A 13572-nucleotide genomic window follows, 5' to 3' on the forward strand; every position below is an offset into this window, starting at 1 on the left:
GAGTTGGTCACGACTGGACCTAAAGGTCATGGGTCCCTTTACCCTTTACCTATGATCTCCTAAAATTCCAAGCTTGTCCAAGAAGTCAAAAACCCTCTTGTGCACCAAACACATCCACACAACTCCAGGGACATGCTGTCACTGGCCTTTTGAGCAAAACATTTGGGCTTTCGCCCTTGCCACCAGAACTATACGGAAATCTCATTCTGAATTTTCTTTTCGCAAGAGCGAAATATTAAAGATTTTAACAGGACCTCATAGGATTTTGGAGAGGCAAGGTATGACTTACAGGTGAGATTGGCGAGAGAAGTCGCCCTGTCCTTGGGTGGCTTTCCTCACGGACAACAACTTGACTGATCCTATATTTAGCCCCTCCTCTCTTGAGGCTACGATGAGTTTGGGATGCATCCGCTACTCCTTTAGCGGCGTCTGCTGTGTCCAGCGCAGGCGATTGATGGACCCTGGAACCGGGAGCTGCTTCCTTGGTTTGAGGTGGGTCACCTGGACTTGGAAGCTGTGAGTCTGCTGCGTCAGGAGGTTTGATGCTGGCAGGGTGTTTAGCTGTTACAGGACAAGGAAGGCGTGTGGTGCAGAGATCAGTGGCAGGACAGGGGCACTGAAGTGAGGAAGAAGCCGACAAGGTGTCTGTCGATTCCGGCTTTCCCTGTGCTCTGCTGAATTCTGCTAGCACCCTTGAAAGAAAAACAAAAGTTTAAAACAAAACTCAAAAGAGTGGGGGGGGCATGTTATCTGTTTGATCGCATCTCCCACTATACTGTGTGCTATGCTAGGGTTTCCCAAACTTGGGTCTCTCTCCAGCTGCTTTTGGACTACAACTCCCATCATCCCTGACCATTGGTCCTGTTAGCTAGGGACGATGGGGGTTGTAGTCCAAAAACAGCTAGAGATCCAAAGTTTGGGAAACTCTGTGCTCTGCCAACAGAGGCAAGACATTCAGTAACCCCCTTTGGACATCAAATGGTCTGCAGGCTCCTTATCTACTAAGACACCAATTAGCCTGAAATAAGGAATTTTAGCACATGTATACAAATGTGTTAGTTGGATAATAAGATTAATGCAAAGGAATTTGCTTTTTTGTGGTTTAGCACTCCCTTCTGAGAATGGAGTGGATAGTTATACAGAAAGTAATACGGCGGGTAGTATATTATGACTCAGACACGAGTTCAAATTCTTCCTTAGCCACAAATTTTGTTGGGCAAACCAGCCAGCCACCCCCAGCCACAGCTTCCTCATCTTGTACAAAAGGTTGTTGTGGACCTGGAAAAGGTATTTTCAGGCACAATACCTATTGCCGTATTTGCTTAACACCAATAAATGTCAAAATGGAAAGCTAGCGTGGCTCTTCCTTCGATACAGGGAATTATCTGCTGAGTTCAAAAAGCTCAAGAGGGTAGAGGAGGTTGTGTTGGGAAAGCTACAGCTAAAAAGTATGAGCATCCATACATTGTGTATGTGTCAGTTATGGGTGATTTCCTCTGGGATCCACAGCTTCCTCTGGGATCTAAGCTTCACACCACATATGTGTGAGTCATTCAATAGAGTGTCTTAAGCACTTAATGTCTTTCTTTGGCTCACCAAGGTGAATTGTGATTGTGTGGTACCATAATGTTCTGTCTCTCTAGCATTTTTTTTTATTAGCAGTGCAATCCTAGGCATGCTTATTTATTTGAAATAACACAGTGAGGTTTATTCCCAGGTTAAGTGTGTTTTTAGGATTGCAGCTTAGATCAGGGTACTGGGCTTAAAAGACAACGACTTTAGCTTCTGCGACCTGCACGGCAACACCTTTTCTGTAATAAACCTTACTATGCTACTCAGAAGCAACTCTCCTCAATTGGTGCTTTTGCTGTTTTCAAACAGAGTATTATTTGAGGCTGAGAAAGCGCCTCTCTATCGGCCGTGGAAGTGCGTGATCAAGTTCTCAAATCAGTTACATTTGTGATCTGGACTGGGCTACACATAATACTGCAGACTGCCCTGCGATCCTTGGATGAAGGGCAGCCTATAAATTTAATAAAACAAAAAAAGAAACTCTGACCACTCAACCTGGTAGAAATATCATGTAACAGATTCAAAAACATCGCATGGCAACTGTGGGTAAGCCCCTTAGCCATTCGCTGCGCTGCTGTGATGTCACGGACCATTCCAAGCGGAGAGTTGAAAACTGGAGGTGGAAAGTATGTTCACTGGAGAAGTCGGGGACACCTCATATACAGTGGTACCTCAGGTTAAAAACTTAATTCATTCTGGAGGTCCGTTCTTAACCTGAAACTGTTCTTAACCTGAGGTACCACTTTAGCTAATGTGCCTCCCACTGCTGCCACTGTCCGATTTCTGTTCTCATCCTGAAGCAAAGTTCTTAACCTGAGGTACTATTTCTGGGTTAGCAGAGTCTGTAACCTAAAGCGGATGTAACCTGAAGCGTCTGTAACCCGAGGTACCACTGTATACTCAAAGGGGCAAGAAATGCCTGACAAAGAGGTCTAACGATATCAGAGCAACTTTCTGTTAGGTAGAGGAAGAAGGTTGGTTTCCATACATTAATCCAGCCTGCCAAATATGAGGTTTCCATGTATGATTTTAATAACATGTTGCTATCCACCTGGAACTTTCCAGGTTCAACCAAGATAAAGATTAGGAAAAAATAAAATAAACTCATTGCCAAAGTAAGATATGAAAAGGTCTAGGCGAAATCTGGTTTTCAAAGTCGTTATATAAAGGCAAAGGACCCCTGGATGATTAAGTCCAGTCAAAGGCGGCTACGGGGTTGTGGCGCTCATCTTGCTTTCAGGCCAAGGGAGCCGGCGTTTGTCCACAGAAAGCTTTCCGGGCCACATGGCCAGCATGACTAAACCGCTTCTGGCACATGGGACACTGTGATGGAAACCAGAGCGCACAGAAATGCCATTTACCTTCTCGCCACAGTGATACCTATTTATCTACTTGCACTGGTGTGCTTTCGAACTGCTAGGTTGGCAGAAGCTGGGACAGAGCAACAGGAGCTCACTCCATTGCGGGGATTCAAACCGCTGACCCTCGAATCGGCAAGCCCAAGAGGCTCAGTGGTTTAGACCACAGTGCCACCCGCATCCCCATCGTGATATATCACCAGCTGAATACTGTGATATGCTGATATATCATGATGTCTGGAATGTATCTCGGTGGCTTCTCCCTCCCCACCTTAGAAACAGCTGAGATATACCGCCCAGTTCTAAGGAGCAAGCCCCCATACCATTCTGACTCATGCAAGCTGGAGGGGCATGGGGGCTTCCTTAAATTGCTCAGCTGTGGGGTGGGAAGCCTCCTGCCCGCCCCCACCCCCCAACTGAGCAAGCCCCAATACATCTCTGGCTTGCGCGAGAAGGAGGAGCAGGCAGGTAGGCAGACCCAAGAACATGCTTGCCCCAAACCTTCTCAGGCTCCATCCGCCTGCCTGCGCCTTTGCTGCCTGCAGGCAATTTGAGCTGGGAATACATCGCGGCTCCCTGCCCACCGTGATGCATTGGCTAGCTCAGACTGTCTGAAACTGGTATCAGGATCTGAACACCAATTTACCAGCTCTGTCAGGGAACTGCCATCAGAGCAGGGGCTGGAAGCAGAGGGGCAGTTGTGTCACAGGGAGTCTCCGAAAATCTTGCGAAGGAGTTCCTCTTCCGGTGAGGAGCAAAGCCCCACCTCCAGTGGGGAAGCGGTGAAAGGACCAGAGGATGCTGGTGGGAGCCTCAGCCGCACTCCTGGCCAAGCCGGCCAGGAGGGAAGCATACCCCTTCCGTCGCCCACCCTGCGCAGAAGTCTAAAGTGCAAAGAGGGAAAGAAAAGGCTGGGCGTAGCGAGACTTTTATGTTGGGGGAGGAAATAAGCACTCCCAGATTCTGCTAGCGATTGAGGCAGGCATGAACTTTGGGGTTCTGCACTGTAAATAGTTTTGCACCTAAATAAAACCTGTAAAAACAGGTCGGAGTCCTGCCTGGTTACTCGTGAGCGACCACCTTTGCCATCTGACAAGCTCTAATAAGGTCTTCCCTTAGTATTTTTTTATGCCACAACAGAAGCTAGGATTTTACTAGCCAGAAAATGGAAAACACAAGAATTACCAACGGTAGAAGAATGGCAGATGAAGATGATGGAATTTATGCAGCTGGCTGATCTCACCGGGAGAATCCGCGACCAGAAAGAAGAGGAATACCAAGAAGATTGGAAGAAATTTAAAGACTATTTGAACAAATGTCCTAATATTAAAGATATGTAATCACTTGAAAGAACCAATCAGGCCTAGGATTAAATTAGATTTAAATATATAAATAAGAAAATGTATTATAAGAAAGGTAAAGAAACTGGAGTATGACTGTAATATTGTTTTATGAATTAATGATATTGGAAACTGCTACATTCAAATTAAGAGGAAATTCAAATGGAGGAGATTAGAGGAAGTCAACCAAAATGTTTATGAAAATGCATTTTAATGAATTAATTGAGTTTCTTTTTTCTGTTTAGGTATCTTAAGTTTACTTTCCCCCCCTTCTTTTTCACTTTTCTATTGCGTTGTTGTATATTTTCTTTTTTGTTATGTCTATTGGTGAAATTTAATAAATACTATTGTAAAAAATAAATAAATAAATAAGGTCTTCCCCTTTCCTCCGCATACTCACTCTTGGAGGGACTGGTCCAAGTCTTTTGCTGTTGCCACGCCAGGTTCAGCATCATCCGAGATGGGCTCCTCACCCCTGTCCGCGTTCTGCGTAGCAGCAGATGTCCCAGGCGTAAGGCCGTCGGAGCCGAGGCTGGAAGACAGCTGTGAGGAACCTGTTGTGCTGATGCTCAGGTTGGATGCGGTGAGTTTCTCTGCCCGTTGGCTTTTAGCGGCGGGCAAGAGGGCTGGGGAAGCCTCAGCGTCATCCGAGCCAGAAGACAGCGAGAGGGAGCCCAGCGATTCTTTCCTCCGGGGCTCCAAACTCACAAGTAGCTCTGAGGCTGGGCAAAGTCCCGAGAGGGATAAAGGGGTGACCGTCCATTCATTCAAGACTGCCGACTTGTAGGAGAGGTCGAAGGCCAGGGAGGACAAGCCCTGCAGGTAAGTGAGAAGGAACTCAACCTCCTCAGTGTCCAGTAGCAGGGCTGGCGAATGGTAATACTCAGAGAGGTGGGCTTTCTCGTGGAGCAAGAGCTTCAGGTAGCATTCCATCAGGCCGTCATTCAGCGCAAGTCGTAGCCAAGCACGGCAGCGGCCCACGTCTGTGTTGATGAAGTCCAGGTGCTCCAGCTCAGAAATGATGTTTCTGGAGAAAAGTAAAGAGAGGAGCAGGAAAGGGGGAGAGAACACAAGGCCCATTAATGCTGCAGCTCTAATAATAATAATAATAATAATAATAATAATAATAATAATAATGATAATAAATTTTTATTTATATCCTGCCCTTCCCAGTTCAAAAACCGGGCTCAGGGCGGCTAACAACAAATTTAAAACACTTTAAAACAATTATAAAAGCAGCATAAAATACAGTATAAAATATGAATAACAATAAAATTCAAAAATCAATTAGATAATCCCCAGGGCTTAATTGATCCTACTTGATCCCACATAACACCAGTCCTGATAGATCTGCATTGGCTCCCAGTACGTTTCCGAGCACAATTCAAAGTGTTGGTGCTGACCTTTAAAGCCCTAAACGGCCTCAGTCCTGTATACCTGAAGGAGCGTCTCCACCCCCATCGTTCAGCCCAGACACTGAGATCCAGCGCCAAGGGCCTTCTGGCGGTTCCCTCATTGCGAGAAATGAGGTTACAGGGAACCAGACAGAGGGCCTTCTCGGTAGTGGCACCCACCCTGTGGAACACCCTCCCTTCAGATGTGAAGGAAATAAGCAGCTATCCTATCTTTAAAAGACATCTGAAGGCAGCCCTGTTCAGGGAAGTTTTTAATATTTAATGCTGTACTGTTTTTAACATTTGATTGGGAGCTCCCCAGAGTGGCTGGGGAAACTCAGCCAGATGGGCGGGGTATAAATAATAAATTGTTATTATTATTATTGGGCCAGCAAGGAGGCCAGGGGAGAATTAGCTGTGGGGTCTCAGAGCGGGTGATCTTCATAAAAGGGGGGGAGCTCTGAAGGACCTTGGAAAGTGCGGGGTTGTTGTTGTTAAAAAACCAGAAGTTTTTTTATCCCCCATTCCTCCTCTGACCTGTCTTCATTGTCCCACCCCAACCCAAAGCCTTCGTCTTCTGAGGCTCCCCCCTTTGAGGTTCTCTGACAGGGATCCCCGGCCACTCCTCATTGTCCAGCCGGCCCCTGACTTTTTTTGCCTATAAAGGTAAAGGTAAAGGCACCCCTGACCATTAGGTCCAGTCGTGACCGACTCTGGGGTTGCGGCGCTCATCTCGCTTTATTGGCCGAGGGAGCCGGCGTACAGCTTCCGGGTCATGTGGCCAGCATGACTAAGCCGCTTCTGGCGAAGCAGAGCAGCACACAGAAACGCCGTTTACCTTCCCGCCAGAGCGGTACCTATTTATCTACTTGCACTTGGACTTGCTTTCGAACTGCTAGGTTGGCAGGAGTTTTTGCCTATATCCACCTAAATTCCTAGCAGGACTTTAGCAAGAAGAGATGAGAAGTCCCTCCATCAGCCATATCCCCTTGAACTTTGGTTAACCACCGTAAGCAGAAATCTCACATTTGCATCTCGCAAATGCCCCCACCACTCCATGCCCAGCAATGTTCAAGCATGTAATATCAGCAAATTTTGCTGATGGCTGCAATCTCCACCCTCACAGCGGCTGTCTTCCCCACCTCACCTGTGTGTGATAGTTTTCAGCAGGGCCCAAAAGGCTGGTTGGGGAAGGGGCAGGCGCCCGGCAAATTTCCTCCCTTTCGCTCCTGATTCTGCCTTGATGTGCTTGGCCTTCAAGCCGTGCACAAACACTGCTTCGAGGGCGCAGCAGAGGGTGTTGGCATCTCCATCGTCACTGGTCACGAGGGCGTCGGAAGTCACGTAATGTTTCTGCAGCGCTTTGATGGAGTTCACCAGGTGCGTCTTGATCAACTAGGGTAGCATCAAACAGAGGCTGTATTAGGTTAGGACCAAGATGGAAGAAAGCCCTCCTCCCCAATGATATTGCTAAAATGTTGAGGACAGCAGGAAGGCCTCAACTGGAGCACACTGTGTTAAGATCCAAAAGGTTGAGAAGAAGAATTGATGCTTTTGAATTATGGTGCTGGAGGAGACTCTTGAGAGTCCCATGGACTGCAAGAAGATCAAACCTCTCCATTCTGAAGGAAATCAGCCCTGAGTGCTCACTGGAAGGACAGATCCTAAAGCTGAGGCTCCAATACTTTGGCCACCCCATGAGAAGAGAAGACTGCCTGGAAAAGACCCTGATGTGGGGAAAGGAGAAGGGGACGACAGAGGACGAGATGGTTGGACAGTGTTCTCGAAGCTACCAGCATGAGTTTGACCAAACTGCGGGAGGCAGTGGAAGACAGAAGTGCCTGGCGTGCTCTGGTCCATGGGGTCATGAAGAGTCGGACACGACTAAACGACAACAACAACAAACTATGTCTGTTTGAGCAACAAACAGATTGTAGGTGGAGCAATAAATGTGAGACCATCAGTGCCCCTGAAGCAACGGCACTGATTATAGCTCAGTAGGTTACAGCATGGTGCTGGTGATGCCAAGGTTGCAGGTTCGATCCCCGTATGGGACAGCTGCATATTCCTGCATTGCAGGGGGTTGGACTAGATGATCCTCAGGGTCCCTTCCAACTCCACAATTCTATGATTAAGGAGATATCACAACTTGATACTGAAATTACCTGTTAACATTTTCCTTCTGGTGTTGTCATCTTGATCATGCCCAACGGCAATACTTACAAGATCTACATTTTCCAACTATGCCATCTGCCTTCCCCAATGGCAAAAGAGGAAGGTCAGAGGAGGAGATTATTTGTATATTATTTACTATACTGCCCATGGGCTGAGAACCCTACACGTAGTTTTCTATCCAAGTTGTTGTAGACCTTTTCTGTGCTTTCAGGTTTTTATAAAGATTTGCTTCCTGTTACTGAATCGTGATAAGAAAATATGGTGCCAACAGCAAAAGAATATTTTTACACAACTTGACATATATTTCTCCAGGCTGTTGTTGTTGTTGCCTGTTTTATTTGCTGGTAAACACCTTCTGCTTCTTCCATTTGTATATCTCAATGACTGTAGTTTTTGGTTGAAATTAATTCTCCTCTGTTTGCAATCTCATACTAGATTGGCCTACAATAATCCTGAATTGGCCTTGAGGATTTTAAAAAGAAGAAATGGGCATCTGTTTAGAAGAAAAGTAACTGGAGGAACTGAGTAGGCTTAGGATAGAGAAGAAATTAGGGGATGGGATGTGTGAGGATGAAAGAAATTATAGAAATGTTGGCAATGGTCAAAAATGCCAGTGTCCTAGGGTAGCTCAGTTGGCGGAGCATGAGACACTTGATCTCAGGATTGTGGGTTTGAAGCGCGTTGGAATAGATGACTCTTGGGGTCCCAGCTCTACAATTCTATGAAACCAGGGAGGGGAGGCAATGTTCCATGTCCAGAATGAATCTCATAGCAGGTTTCCAACCAGCGTTGTGTATGACTCAAGAAGGGCTGAGCTTGATTGTCACCATCAATGGCTGTTGAAAGCAGTGCCTTCTTTCTCTCCATGGAACAGACGGAAAAGGATCATGAGATGCCTGTTCATGCATCCAGCCGCCACTTCCAAGTGATGCTCAGCCCCTTCCTCTGGAAAGGCCGGGAAATGTTTCACAGCCACTCGACATCCCTATGGCAAGTGAAGCCTCAACTCCATAGGCCAGCTCGGCTGTAATTATTCACCTTCCTCCTGGGCCATGTTCAGAAAGTGGTGGTGGGGGATGAGTGCTCAGACCCCTGGGCCCTCACTTGTGGGGTGCCTCAGGGTTCCGTCCTCTCCCCCATGCTTTTTAACATCTACATGAAGCCGCTGGGAGAGATCATCAGGGGGTTTGGACTGGGTGTCCATCAATATGAAGATGATACCCAGCTCTACCTCTCTTTCAAATCAGAACCAGTGAAGGCGGTGAAGGTCCTGTGTGAGTGTCTAGAGGCGGTTGGAGGATGGATGGCGGCTAATGGATTGAGGTTGAATCCTGACAAGACAGAAGTACTGCTTTGGGGAGACAGGGGGTGGGCAGGTGTGGAGGACTCCCTGGTCCTGAATGGGGTTCTGCCTGGACGCTGAGGTCCACCGTCGAGGGCCTTCTGGCGGTTCCCTCATTGCAAGAAGCAAAGCTACAGGGAACCAAGCAGAGGGCCTTCTCGGTAGTGGCACCTGCCCTGTGGAACGCCCTCCCATCAGATGTCAAAGAGATAAACAACTACCTGACATTCAGAAGACATCTTAAGGCAGCCCTGTTCAGGGAAGTTTTTAATGTATGACATATTAGTGTATTTTTTGTATTTGTGGAAGCTGCCCAGAGTGGCTGGGGAGACCCAGCCAGATGGGCGGGGTACAAATAATAAATTATTATTATTATTATTATTACCTGGGTAACTTCTCGGGGCTGGCATCCATTCTCAGCTTTGTGGTTGGAATGCATATCTACTGCTGCTTCTGCCCAGTTCTGGAATCACATGGTAACCTGAGGAAAAGCAAACAGGAAGAAAGTCAAACACCACGTGAACAAGTCCACTAGCCTGACCTCTGTGCTTATTGGTGTGATGGCCTGGGATTCGGACTCAGAGGCTGAACCTGAGGAATCCCAGCCTGCACAGGAGTCCCCGCCTCCAGAACCAGCTGAGCCGGGGCTGGGGCTTGAGCCTGAAGGGTCCTCACCTGTGCTGGATCCTCAGGTGCAGGCACCAGCTGAGTCTGCTCTGGCTCCTGAGGTGATGGAGGACCCATTGCCTGCAGGTGCTCCACTCTCAGCCCCGTCAGAGGAAGCTGAGGTTGCCTCTGGGTCCGGTAACCCTCCAGCCTCTCCTGAGCTGCAGAGGCTCAGGGCAGAGAGGCGGAGGGAACTAAGTTCCTGCAGGAGGAGCGCTCGCCTCCAGGCCAGGAGAGGCGAGTCACCAGAGGATCGGGGCCGTCCTATGCCTCGGGGCAGATAAAAGCTGGCCAGTCCCAGGTTGCAGGAGCAACATTGTTGGTAGCCTGTTCCTGCCTGCACCCTGTCCTGCTCTTCTGCCAGAGTTCCTGACCTCACCTGACTCCCTGCCTTGGACCCTGCCTTCAGCTTTGACGGACAGCCTCCATACCGCACCCTCGACCTCGGACTGGACTCGGACCTTGCCGTACAGTTAACCCTCGGGACCAGCACAATTAGTCTGGAATACCCACCACATAACAGTCACATGAGCAGAGTTGGAGACCAGAGGCCAACTCGTACAGCCTTCCTCCAACCTGGTGCTCTCCAGATGCTACAACTCCCATCAGTATCTGGGGGACCCAGGAGCCAGGGAGCTGGCCGTGAGTGCGAAACACACCCCTCAAAAGTTGTGAGACAAGTCCCCCCGAGCCCAGTTCCCTTCTCGAATTAGGCCAGGGAACCTGGGTCCCTCCTGCTTCTTCTACAGCCTCAGGGAGCTCAGCTCATGGCAGGCTCCTAGAATCGTAGAACTGTAGAGCTGGAGGGGACCCTGAGGGTCATCTAGTCCAACCCCGGGCGACACAGGAATCTCAGCTAAAGCATCCATGACAGACGCCCGCCCAGCCTTTGCTTAAAAACCTCCAAAGGAGGAGAGTCCACCACCTCCTTTGGGCCTTATGTCTGATCTAGAATCACAGACCCGGAAGCAACCAAAAGGCCATTCAGTTGAAGCCCCTGCGGGGAAGCAGCACTCCCCACCCAGAACCTCCCCCTCTCCACTCAAAAGATCAGGCTACACAACCCAGAAGAGCCCGTAACACCAGATACGGAGAGCAGGTGAGCTGCAGAAAGGTGCTAACTGAGCAAAACCGCTAGGTGGCTCAAGCAAGCGAGCCAAGCCGCATGCAACTCATTCCATCAGAACAGAGGGCAGTCGGACCACAGGGACCAAATTCCTTCTCAGATCCACACGAACATTTGGCAGGGTCCTAGGATGAGCAGCCCCTATCCGCTAAGCCTTCACAAGAGACAAAGATGGAAGGAAGAGACAACCCCAACCAGAGAAGAATGGCAAGCCAAGTTGATGGACTCTGCCGACATGGCAAAATTAACTAGGAAGCTCAGAAATCAAGACGACAAGAACTTTAAAAAAGAATGGGAAAAGTTTATAATTTACTTACAAGACCACTGTAAGTAGGTTAAAACATTAGCAGGATTTTAACCACACTTGTAAAGTAATGAAAAGTATGGATAATTCAGAAGGGTAAAAATTTGGATAAGCATTGATATGCAGTTGTAAATATTATCATTAGGACCCATGGAAGAGATCGGGGGAAGTCAGGAGATTCAGAGTAATCTTGATATTTGGATTTTGAATTTTGTATGTTCATACTTTTAAAAATCAAATCAATTAAAAAAAAAAAAAGACTTCACAAGAAAAACTTGAGCAGAATGGTCCAGAACCCTCCACCCGCAGAGGAACATGGCAAAGTGCTCAATATTAGATTAGTAGTCTCCGTTCCGCTTCCTAGTAAGCCCCTTTACCAGCAACGCCAGCCAGGATGGAAGCAACTGGGCTTCACGGCTATTAATCTATCCCCAAACTGACAAAGCAGATGCACAAACACCAACCTGCTCCTCAAGGAGTTTGCGGACAGCCTGGGCAGGACCAACCGAGTCCAAGCAGCGAGAGGACAGTCACGGACAAAAGCTGCCTGGGGAGACGGGGCGGGTGGCGAGAATGTAAGCCCCTTGCCTCCGTGCTAGGCTTGTCACAAGACCTGCTGAACTCTGAACGCTGCAATTTAAAAAGCTAAGCACAGCAACCACAAAGCCACAGCTCTCTTAACCTCTGGTCTACATATTTATCTGACAGTCCAGGGAGACAAAAACAAGCCCCCAACTCCTCCCGTCATTTGCACTGACTTGTATTTCTTCCTGTGGAAAATTGAGAGAGGTGGAGGCATCCCAGATTCCCAGATGAACACCTCTGCCTCATCCATACCCTGAATTGCCATGTTGGAATCACATTCCCCCATGCCTAAATAACAGGCGGTTGGAGGATGGATGGAGGCTAACAGATTGAGGTTGAATCCTGACAAGACAGAAGTACTGTTTTTGGGGGGCAAGGGGACTCCCTGGTCCTGAATGGGGTAACTGTGCCCATGAAGGACCAGGTGCGCAGCCTGGGAGTCATTTTGGGCTCGCAGCTGTCCATGGAGGCGCAGGTTAATTCTGTGTCCAGGGCAGCTGTCTACCAGCTCCACCTGGTACGCAGGCTGAGACCATACCTGCCAGCAGACTGTCTCACCAGAGTAATGCATGCTCTGGTTGTCTCTTGCTTGGACTACTGCAATGCGCTCTACATGGGGCTACCTTTGAAGGTGAAACTACAACTAATCCAGAATGCGGCGCCTAGACTGGTGACTGGGAGCGGCCGCCGAGACCACATAACACCAATCCTGAAAGACCTGCATTGGCTCCCAGTACGTTTCCGAGCACAGTTCAAAGTGTTGGTGCTGACCTTTAAAGCCTTTAAAGGCCTCAACCCAGTATACCTGAAGGAGCGTCTCCACCGCCATTGTTCTGCTCAGACACTGAGGTCCAGCTCCGAGGGCCTTCTGGCGGTTCCCTCGCTGCGAGAAGCCAAGTTACAGGGAACCAGACCTTCTCGGTAGTGGCACCCGCCCTGTGGAACGCCCTCCCGCCAGATGTCAAAGAACAACTACCAGACTTTTAGAAGACATCTGAAGGCAGCCCTGTTTAGGGAAGCTTTTGATGTTTGACGGACTATTGTATTTTAATATTTTGTTGGAAGCCGCCCAGAGTGGCTGGGGAAACCCAGCCAGATGGGCGGGGTATATATAATATGTTATTATGATTATATAACATTGCAAGTTTCTTAGCTGGCCGAGAGACCTGGATTTTTCAGAGTTAGGGCCATAGCCCAATAGCAGGACACATATTTGCATGAGTAGGGAGCCCAGAATTTTGAGTAGCAGGGCTGTGAAAGTCCCCGCATGACACTTTGGAAATCCACTGCTAGTCAGACCAGGTGTTACTGGGGGAGGCAGGCCATTGTGGAAAGAACGCAACTACTTACAACCATTTTTCACACAGATTCTGGGACACGCATGCTGTGGCAACCCCATAGCCTATTTTAAACACCGGACCTTGACTCCAGTGCAGGAAATCATGGCACAAGTGTGTCTCTGAGCATGCACAAAACGTCTTCTCCCAGCTGATATATGCCACCTCCACTCATCTGGAGCAGGCTGGACAAGTTTGAAATCTTGGCCTGTGCACAAGGTTATGCCGTGTTCTGAAATGCTTTTGCTTTGAAGGCAACCTAAAGTGCAACAGCAAAAGCATTTCAGATTGCAGTGCAATCTTGTACACAGGCCAAGATTTCAAAGTTGCACTGTTCCACATGTCTCTGGGACACTTTCCTTTGCTGCTTTAC

General features: G+C 48.4%; 1 protein-coding gene across 6 annotated transcripts in view; it reads right to left on the reverse strand.

Moving 5' to 3' along the window:
* The window catches only part of PLEKHM1 (pleckstrin homology and RUN domain containing M1), a 40962-nt gene that overhangs the window by 17021 nt on the left and 10369 nt on the right, over positions 1-13572 (reverse strand). For 5 of the 6 annotated variants that reach the window (XM_083582567.1, XM_083582568.1, XM_083582569.1 and 2 more), the window contains 4 exons: positions 9567-9662; positions 6812-7059; positions 4671-5297; positions 290-692 (listed from right to left, as the gene is read on the reverse strand). In XM_083582567.1, coding sequence (XP_083438693.1) covers positions 290-692; positions 4671-5297; positions 6812-7059; positions 9567-9620 — 1332 coding nt within the window. In that variant the 5' untranslated portion in view covers positions 9621-9662. Of the gene's footprint in view, positions 1-289; positions 693-4670; positions 5298-6811; positions 7060-9566; positions 9663-11741; positions 11924-13572 lie in introns of those variants that run through there. The other variant, XM_083582570.1, reaches the window with a different exon arrangement.

This window comes from Podarcis filfolensis (assembly GCF_964270895.1).
Source record: "Podarcis filfolensis genome assembly, chromosome: 13".
Classification (NCBI taxonomy): Eukaryota; Metazoa; Chordata; class Lepidosauria; order Squamata; family Lacertidae; genus Podarcis; species Podarcis filfolensis.